General features: G+C 35.3%; 1 protein-coding gene across 1 annotated transcript; it reads right to left on the minus strand.

Moving 5' to 3' along the window:
• Positions 1-5,181: 5,181 nt before the first annotated feature.
• On the minus strand, positions 5,182-10,859 carry LOC131691783 (phenoloxidase-activating factor 2-like). Its single transcript, XM_058978416.1, has 5 exons — positions 10,493-10,859; positions 10,323-10,405; positions 6,061-6,236; positions 5,784-5,989; positions 5,182-5,725 (listed from the first exon to the last, which is right to left on the minus strand). Exons 1-5 carry the CDS (start codon positions 10,652-10,654, stop codon positions 5,210-5,212), a joined length of 1,143 nt encoding a protein of 380 aa, XP_058834399.1. The 5' UTR covers positions 10,655-10,859; the 3' UTR covers positions 5,182-5,209.

Below are 10,859 nucleotides of genomic sequence, written 5' to 3' on the forward strand. Positions count from 1 at the left end.
CACACTACAGAGTTAAAACATGTTATAAAACGTGTTTAATCCATCTAACAGTGTGATGAGACATTTCTTATAACTCTTATCACTCTCTTCGGATATTATATCGTTTGAAAACATTTAGAACTTGATGCTTCGCGATGTTTTTGATAACACATACTACATGGGATAGTGGCAGGACTCAGAGAATCACTCAAATCAGCATAGGACAACATCAGTGCTAGAAATCTCAAACCAAATCAATGGGAAAGCGAAAAAATGACCCATAAAATAGACATACAAACGAATTATTGCTAATGCTCTGTTAATAAAATACCTAAATTCCTCAATCAATGCATTGTAGTGGGAAAACTGAATTTTCCTATAGGAGTTATATATTGTACTGAGCCAAAAAAATCGAAATTTTTTTTGAATCGATTTGAAGTTTATACTTTACTCAAATTTCCAACGCGACTGAGAACTAAGAAATCAACGCTTTTTTCTAGAAAAGGGTGATACTAACAGTGACACCATTCAATGAAAATCAACAGTGAATATTTCCAGACTTGGTTTTATTTCCTATTTAAGGACTATTGTGTTTTTTACATCCTAGATTGCATGATTCAGTTATCGAAGCCCATAACTTTATAAAGTATTTGAAATTATTAAATTAAAATTTGTGTTTGCTAATGAAATTGACAAAATGATAGTATATATAGTATATAGCCCCTTTGGCGATTGTTTACTTTTTCGGTCCCACCTATCAGCATTGAAGTATCGCCCTTACGTTTTTTTACAATACCAATTTTACAATTGGGTGGGGTTTGGTGAAAATCTATCTTACTATCCAAACGGCATATTTCCGAAACCGTAATTTTTGAAGTTTTATAATTATGCAGAGATAATTTTTCAGAAAATAGTAACAGAGTTCGTGTCTTTAGCGAATTTATTGAGACTTTATTGAAGTCATGAATATTAACCTGAGAAAATTCACCATAAATACTATATACCGTCAAAATTATTTTATCAAATGATGCGCTGTTTAACGTTTGTAAAACTCATCGAAGATATTAATCCTTCGAAATTGGCGGTTTCAAAATAATGGTATCTTGACCTTAAATTATTGTTTTTGAATATTTGACCTATACATACCATTGGTCACACAACAAAAATTAAATGCTCATCAAAATCATCAGGAACTGCTAGAGTCGAATGGAAATCGTCATTTTTCATAAATTTCTCTATACATTCGGAAAGTGTTATCCTCGTTATTAATCATATTACGTTTTCGTCTCAACTCGACGCATTCCCAAAATAAAAACCTGTTTTAATCCACCTAGTGGTGCAATTGTGCTTTACTCATTTGTCCAAACTACGATTCCATGGCTGGTTATGTTCAATACAATGGTGGAAATGAATATTACGTGTTCAGTACGATTTGCACATACTTACAATGGATCGACAGCCACGATCTTGAGATACTATGTGATACTGAAACATCGCTTGAAACCAGCGGCGGATCATGAAGAAAGATCCGGGAGGTCCGGGTCCTGCCGAAAATTTTCAACTTGTTAAGAAATTTTAAACTAGTTTTAATTTTAAAGTAGCAACCCCTCACTGCATACTCCCTCCGGGCCGGTATGATTGACTATTTTTAGAGTGATTGCATAACCTTTCTATATGAGAAAGGCAAAAATGTACCAAAGTCCAAAAAAGTCAATTTTTGTCAAACATTATTTTTTTCGAGTTTACATCAAATCTCAATGTTTCATGCATTTTAAAGTCATTTGGCATCAAAAATACAAATTTTATTTTGAAAATTTTTCATTTCAGTTTATATGGGAATTTTCTGTGCGATTGCACTCTTCAACTCGTAACTCCGGAACCGGAAATCCAATCAATAAAAAAAATCAATTGTAGCCGATGGGAAGGTTGTACCTTTCATATGAGACTAACTTTGTGCAAATCGGTCCAGCCATCTCTGAGAAACAGAGGTCATTTTTTTTCCACATACACATTAAACATTTTTAGTAAATGTTGAAAGTTATGCATTTTTTTGGTGAGCAGTTCTATGTTTCATAGACATTAAATCAATTTTAACTTCGCTTCCTATTAAATAAAGACCCTTATTACAGTACATCTCTACAAAAGCGCGCTCAATTTGAAAAAAAAAAACTGAGGATTATGATTGATTACAGAACTCTGGAATTGTCTATTGGAATGTTGGAATATTAGGACCCCATTTCGAGAATCTATCAAAAGTTCTCATCATGTTTACAACAACAGGTTATCAATGTACGTATCAGATAATTGTTATTGTAATATTGAATTAAATCAGTCAGCATCAATAAATTTTCAACTTCAATCCAATTTTTTTTTTGGTAAGGTGGGGAGGGGGGTTGTATGGTGTTAAACCCCAAAACCTTCTCTTGGCTACGCCGTTGCTTGGAGTTATTTATTTCGCTTTTCATTTTCCGATATGTTTCAGATCGATCCGATGATTCTAAGTTAGAAAATAACTTTTAAAGTATTAAAAATAGATATTTGAAATCTTCAGTAAAGTTATTCGCAAAAGTAAGAGCTACAAATTTGCTGAAGGCATCATTTCGATATAATCACTTTCAAGAAATTTGTGAAAATATCTCACTTATAGGGGGATTAATCAGCAAAACCACAAAACCAAAAGAAAGGGCATATTGCCTCCATTAAATTGTCCGAAGATACTATTGACCTAAATTAAGCCGTTTTGGCGTTAATAATAGATTACTTGTTTTTGGTCATATTTCTGGCAATGGAAAATGATAAAAATCTTTTGTTCGCATTTAATGTTAAATATCTCTTTTGATAATAGTCAGATTTCAACAAAACAGGTATTCGTATAAGCTGCCTAAAAATATATAAAGTGGTAATCTATGTTGTCAATTTCGGCAGATAATTTAAAAAAAACTGCAAAAAACGCCATTTTTACATATTCAAACATTCATATCTTGGAAACTAAACATACTTCAGAATCAAAAACAAATTGATAGCGTTCTAACTGTTTGATAGGTCTTTCATTTAAAATTGGTTTGGATAAGATCGGTTCAGCAATTGCTGAGAAACACGAATGAGAGTTTGTCCGTTACATGCACACACAGACATTGTCCCAAATCGTCGAGCTGAGTCGATTGGTATATAAGACTCGGTCCTCCGGGCCTCGGAAAAAATCTTGAAGGTTTGAGCGAATTCTATACATTTCTTTTATAAGATATGTAAAAAACATAAAAAAGTAGAGTAACTAACCCCATGACGGATTATTTTGAAATTGGTTGCAAATGAAACGGGCTACTCCATTCTTTCATCTCTTGAAGTTGTAGAGATGCTGATTTTTTTGCATAAAGGCTTTTGATAGAGTGTCGCATTCGAAATTGCTGAAAAAACTGTCAACCAATTTTCACTTTTCTAATACTGCAACATCTTTGATTAATCATACCTTTCATGTCGTTCGCAAGTAGTCTTCGTTAACGAAATGTACTCTCAACCAGTAAATATTACGTCAGGAGTCCCCCAGGGCTCTATTCTGGGCCCGCTATTGTTTTCATTCTTTATTAACGATCTTCCATCTACTTTAAAACATTGTAAAATACATATGTTCGCCGATGATGTGCAGCTGTATTTGTGCTCCACTGAATTATCTGTTTCGGAAATGGCGGATTTAATCAATGCTGACCTATCACGTATATATGCATGGTGTGAACGTAATCTTCTTCCTATTAATACACCCAAATCGAAAGCCATGTTTATAACAAGGTCCCACCGTCCCAATATTTTACCAAGTATGGGACCATTCATAAATTACGTAACGCTTTTAGGGGGGGGGGGATTACAACAAATTGTGACATGTTGTGACATAGGGGGGAGGGGGAGTTAGCTAGATCGTTACGTAACATGTTTTCACCGTAGAAAAAAAAAATTTTTCTGGGAATTTGTTACGTAATAGGGGAGGGGGGGATGGAGAAATTTGTGACAATTTGTTACATGGGGGGAGGGGGGAGTCAATTTTGGGCAATTTTTGCGTTACGTAATTTATGAATGGTCCCTATTATACTGGGTACTGAGGAGATCGATTATGTTGGACATTTTATGAATCTTGGGGTCAAGTTTCAAGATGATTTTAGATGGAATGGTCATGTGAATATCCAGTGTAGTAAAATTTATAATGGGCTACGGCAACTTCGTTTAACTTCGGGCATGTTATCAATCGAAACCAAACGAAAACTCTTCAAGTCGCTACTTTACCCACATTTTCTATATGGAGCTGAACTTCTCCTAAATGCCTCAACTATAGCTCTGAATAGACTGAAAGTTGCCCTGAATTGCTGTGTGCGATGGGTGTTCAATTTATCTCGGTTTTCAAGGGTGACCCACCTCCAGAGTGAACTGATCGGTTGTCCTTTCACCGAATTTTTCAAAGTGCGTGCATGTATAACTCTATTTAAAATAATTAGCACCGCCAAACCATCTTATCTATTCAACAAAATTCAATTTTCTATTAGCAGTCGCACAAGAAATCTAACTCTACCTCAATATCGCACTTCCCATTATGGAGACACCTTCTTCATTCGAGCCGTTGTTCATTGGAATCAACTACCTGTCGGTATAAAAAGTATTTGATCTTTACATATTTTACGTAGAGAATGTATGGACTGGTTTAAGAGAGGGAATTATAATTTATATGGTAAAATTATAAGTCACACAGTACTACCAAACTGAATTTAAACCGATTGTGGAAATTAAAAAGGATTCATCCGAACTTCACAAGTATATGATACAAATAAATAAATAAATAAATAAATAAAGTTTATTTACCAAGCACACGGTGTTAACAGCATTATTTAGCAAATGCCGCCCAATTTTATCAGTATATAATACATCATGAGGCTGATATACTCTGTCGAGAAATTCCGTACGTTATGAGAACAGTGTGCATGAGTGTGGTTAATGACTACGCTTCGTTGCTGAATGGTTAGAATATGAAAAATCGCAATTCGCACTGCATGATTTATTTCAAGCGGGTTTGTCATACCTATGTTTGAAGAAATTAATCTCAATTCTACAATTCCTAAAATATTTGTTTCATTTTGAATATATTTTCGATTTGGTGGCCTAAGCAAATTTGCATAACATGTGATATTAGGATAAATCGGATAAATCAAAAAAATATTTAGCACATTATTTTTATTTACTTGCAAACATCTTATAACATTTTTACCTTCTCATCAATCCATTCTTTGAACATTCCTACATTGGTATACGCACCTGGTATACCCCGCTGACCACATCCTATTCCCCATGCAACTATACCGATTTGATAGTAGATCCCGTTGGAATCTGGGCAAATCAGCGGAGCGCCACCATCACCAGTGCAAACATCAACATTCTCCTCTCCTCCAGCGCAGATGTAACTTTTGTCCAAATTGAAATTCTGTCCCAGCCTTGTAGTCCTGAAGGCAATCTCGCACTGATCATTGTCAATCAAGGGAACTTGAATTTTTTTCATAATGTTCACCATTTGCTTATCCTCGAATTTGCTTTCTCCCCAGCCCCCAGTTAGGCATGCTTGGTGGTCATATTCAGCTGATACCGAGGGTAGGCATATCAATCGGATGTGTTGATCCGACTCTATTGGTTTGTCAAATATCAACAAAGCAATGTTGTTGTGATGTTGTGAGTTATATTTTTCGTGTATTATCGTTCGAGATACTTTACGATGCTGTAATGCGAAAAAAATGATGAATCATTTTCTGGATATGCTTGAATAAACAGTTGACCTCTACTGGTAAAAGCTCATTATCTCCATTCAAGTCCCATTCACCTGCACGAACAAATATCTCTCCATTATAGGCTTTGGATATTATGTGAGCGGCAGTCAACGCCACACCAGGTGAAATTAGTGAGGCAGAACCCACGTGAATGTGCTTGGACTCATCAAGTACAATCAGTTTGGTCAGTACCATTAAAGTCCATGGTAGTTCAGCTGTACGACAATAACAGTTAAAATCATTCAAATTCTGTTAAATAAATCAAAACTTGATGCGAAAATCATACCGTATTGTGATTCTCCATCCGTATTTCCCGTGATGTGAAAGCCAACTCCATCGACGTTCCTGATGCCACATTCTTTACTACCGACGGTGCGCATGGGGGCAAGTAGTGTTAGAGGCGTAATTTTACTTGGTTGGCAACATACTTCCAAAATGTGATCACACTCGGTGGATTGTAATCTGAAAATGTTAAACCTCAGTTTTTAAATCGATTGAATTTAAATTCTCCGATACTAGTGTTACAATTGCCGAAGTATACAGATCCGCTCACTTGGAAATATTGTATGTAGATCCTTATGCGAGCTGTTGAAGGCGGAAAAGCTAAACACATGAACTGATCTCCAAGCCAATTTATTTCTAATATGGTTTCACGTGCCCTTCAAACTTTTGAAACATACCTTTGAGAATTAAAAACAGTGGAATTCTAGTGACAATTTAAATCGAATACAAATTCAGACGCAGCTACAATTTACAATTAAAGTTTGTCTATTTGTAAAATAACCTAAGCTTCTAAGATAATTTGAAACCTGATATTTGGTTGTTAGAATTAATTTTAATAAATCACCTTAGACGTTGAATTATCTATCAAAAGATGCAATCGCTGCAAGGGTGTGCCTTTAAACATTCATCTCTTTTAAAAAATCTAACTTATTGGAAGAACGCTGAGAGTACGCTCTTTAGAGTGTTAGTAATACTGAACGCCACCATTACAGAAAATTCTCATGTTAATAGGTTCACCAAGTATATAACAAAAATCTACCTCACCAACAATTTATTTCAAAAGATCGTTCTATTCTGCACCGAAAATGCGAATTTATAAAACGAATCGCGCGCTTATGTTCAACATAATATCGATGCAATGCAATATTCAATATTGTCATCTGTAAATGTAGTTGAATTGTGATTGAAAAAATGTGGCTTTTTTGAAGTTGGTAATTGGCTTTTTCCAGCTGCATTGCACCAGGGACAGTAAGAAATTGAGAACAATATTGATCGAATCAATTTAACTTGTGTAAATCACGTAGTCGTCAAGTCATCTAATAACAAGATGAATTTTATTGGCATATTGCTATATATTTTTCCTAGATTGTCATAGTCTAAGGACAATTATTGAATACTCATCGACATTGACGTTTTATCTGTCTTACTCCATCATTCCTCATTATTGACAGAGGCACTCTTCAGCCTTAGACTACGTCTGACAGCTATGAAGGTCAGATTGTATCATATGGGTTCGGAACAGCACAGCTGGTAAGTCCATTACACTCTACACAGCTCACCTGAGTTCGAACTCCCACAACCACATATAGTGTGTTAGGCCCTTTGCCACGTTCGGTCAGATTAATCAGAAATGCTATTATCTGTTTAAGATCTACCAAAATCGTTACGTTTTTCGACGATACCTGGACATTTACAATACCACCTATAGTGAAAGAAATTTAAAAAAAATTCTCCATCTATTTTGATTCCTATACAGTTTTTTTAATACTTTCACATGGTTGAATGATTTGGCTTAAATTTGAAAAATCTATCTCAAGATGGCATAGATGGCTCTCTGTTGCTGGGGATCATTTTCGGAACACCTTTTCTACAGAAGCTTATACCTGTTCAATTATAGGGCCCCTCAGCTCAGTTGTGCCCAGGGTCCCCGAGTGGTCTTAAGACGATCCTGAGCCGATGGGAACGTCGTACCTTTCATTTAAGACTACGTTTGTTTAAATCGGTGCAGAAAATGCCGCAGAAACCGATGTGGACATTTTGTTAACATATCCGCACATACAGACACACATTCATTCACACATACATGCACACACAGATATTCGAATGGTATATAACACTCGGCCCCCGGGCCTCTGTTAGAAAGTCGGTTTTTGGAGTAATTACATAACCTTTCTGGAGTAATTACATAATTTCTCAACATATTGAAAATTTTTGGGGAGGATCCGCGTTTATGTAGAATTTTTCCATTTGTGAAAAAATGTTCGAAATTAACTATAAATGGTCGGATAGTAGATAGTCCCTATCCAGCTAAATTGTTTGTTAAGATTATTCCTACTTTTCGAAGTCCCGACCTTTCCTACCCGATCAGAAACACATAACATAAACATTTCAAAAATGTATCTCGGGCTGGTACTTCGTATAATTTTCTGTTGTTTTAACTACTAACTAGACCAGATTTTTAGCACAGCTTACTACGAAAATTGCATTCTGTTATAATCTTATTTCATTCTGATCGGGATAGTTACACCAAGGTGTAGGGGAGCCCGCGACTAGTTGGCGGTTGGGTTAGGTTGGGGGAATCTCCTTTCCTCCGTATCTATTAGATATAAAGCGCTGCCTCTTGTTCTGCAGCGCAAGTAATATGAAACACATTATCCATTGTATTTTTGTTGCAAAAAATTATGTTTTGTAGGAGTTTTGGGCGATATTGTGTTTTCGAGTGTACTAAGAATATTTTCTTAATTTTAAACATGTTGTCTTACTTAAAGCGATTTTTAATCTAATGATGATGATTATATTTCTAGATAGTGCGTAAAAAGAGCTTTCAATATCCGTTAGATATTATAACAATTCACAAACACAAGTTTTTTTTATTGTAGAGGTTTTAACCTTAAGGTCATTCGCTTCTTTTCGGGTTAGAGAAATATCTTTTGTAAAAATCTCTAATCCTATGTGCGGGGTTGGGAATCGAACCCTGAAGCTGCGTAGAAGGCAATCGATTTACCAACTACACTATGTTCGTCCCCCATAAATACAAGCTATTTTTTTAAATATTGTTTAATAAAATATGCGGTTGGGGTAAGTTAGCGATGAGGCACACGGGCTAGTTGGCGCTACTATTTACAGTGCAAAAGTAGTCATCAAATATTTTTATTTCTGGCATTCACTCCAAAGTAAGCGAATCTTTTTGTTGTGTATCCCGTCAATTCAGGAGACATATACTTCGATCAATCGCCTGAAAAATTTAGAAAATTTGATCATGAATATGGAGTCTGCGTCGAGGTCAAAATGTCGGGGTATCGAGACTGAAATATAATGGCAAATGTTGGTTAGAGGGAGGGTAAGGGTTTCAGTGAGAAATAAAAAACACTTTTTTGCGATGTTTTTAGAACCTTACGTAAGGCGAATTTATCAAAACCTTTGTGCATTATAGTGTATCATTTCAATAACATTCTCTAATTTCTCTATGGAAAAATATTGACAAACGACTCGGTGACGAAGCTTTTTGTAGAACGTCTCTGGAAAAAGAAGATTTGAGGTATTACCGCCATTTAAAAACTACTTTTCCGTTTTTTTAAAACTTTGCATTCACATTCTATGTAAAATGTACCTAACCTCTACGTTGAGTTTTTGAGATAATTTTTCAATTAAGGGGATTTTTACTGATGAAAAGGCGGAATCTTTCGTGAAAAATAGAAATTTTTATTTAAAATGAGTAAAAAACCCCTTGATTGAAAAATTATCTCAAAAACTCAACGTAGAGGTTAGGTGTTTTTTACATAGAATCTTTATGCAAAGTTTGAAAGAAATCGGTTGAGTAGATATTGAATGGCAAATTTTGTTTTTTTTTCAGAGACGTTCCCCAAAAAGCTTCGTCACCGATTCGTTTGTCGATATTTTTCCATAGAAAAATTACGGAATGTTACTGAAATGATATACTAGAATGCACAAAAGTTTTGATCAATTCGCTTCACACAGTTAAAAAAAATCGTAAAAAAGCGTTTTTTTCACGCTGAAATCATTACCCCCCTTGATATATAGTGTTATTGAAAAAGCATTCAGCACGTTCCATTAGGACCTCTGAAGTGATTGAATCTTCATTTGCTTGCTTGTTTTCTGGTGAACCGCTAACACCCCATACATACCAACCAACTTACCACGAGGCCGGGGTAAGTTCGCGGATTTTCCGCGTCACATAATTTAGTATATAAAAACAAAATCAATGTAACAAACACTTATAAAATTCAGAGATGTTGTCAACAGTCTACCTTTTTATGCAACGTGTTCTATTTTGCAAGATCTATTTAAATCAAAGCAGTAAAAATTGAAAACTAAAAGCACCACTAACTAGCTCCGCTCTCCCCTACTGGGTCGAAGATATAATCTAGCAAGTCAATAATAACGGCTCGTTGAGCTTACGTCCTAGATAAATATGACCTTTCATTTTGTACTATCATATATTTTACAAAAATTAGTTGAACGAATTCAAATACATTCTCCCAGTGTGTGAATTAAATGTTCACCATTCAGCAATTCAAATGTTACCTTAAGTTGAATTCCGGGGATTCATTTCCATTGATGACATTATTTTTATCACAAGCTATTGGTAAGCATTCTCCATCGCAAGACTGTCACAAGCAATTTATCAGAAAATGTACATCAATTAATTTAAAATTATTACATATCTCAGCATTTTTCAGCATTAACAAACTTACCGCCAACTCGACACGCTTCACATAGAAGATGTACCACAACAGCAAAACCCTTATAATTCCAAACATATTTCTAACGATCTTATACCAAATGTGTTCTTCTGTGGCAAGGTATCCACTGACTGCATGCAGATACAACGCAAAAGTTGTTTGCAGTTTATCCATTTAGTTTGTCATTCATTATTCCAGAAAGCGAAATACCCCGAAAACCAGTTTTATGGAAACAATCAAGCATCTTTATGTCGTCCATTCTATATAGAACATACGTGAAATCACAATTCCTTATTTATTGGCACTAGTATGATCCGCGATCAAAACGGAAAACTGTTGACTGACCATCATAATCACGATTACCCGAGGGAAGAAGAGT

This window comes from Topomyia yanbarensis, chromosome 3 (assembly GCF_030247195.1).
Source record: "Topomyia yanbarensis strain Yona2022 chromosome 3, ASM3024719v1, whole genome shotgun sequence".
NCBI classification, from domain to species: Eukaryota; Metazoa; Arthropoda; class Insecta; order Diptera; family Culicidae; genus Topomyia; species Topomyia yanbarensis.

Bases quoted from the DNA above. Each gene is read 5' to 3' on its own strand.
- LOC131691783 (XM_058978416.1), bottom strand. From the start codon at position 10,654: ATGGATAAACTGCAAACAACTTTTGCGTTGTATCTGCATGCAGTCAGT. The intron at 10,406-10,492 runs GTAAGTTTGTTA...TGCTTGTGACAG, and splicing joins TGAAGCGTGTCGAGTTGGCG to TCTTGCGATGGAGAATGCTT. The intron at 5,990-6,060 runs GTATGATTTTCG...ATTGTCGTACAG, and splicing joins GGATGGAGAATCACAATACG to CTGAACTACCATGGACTTTA.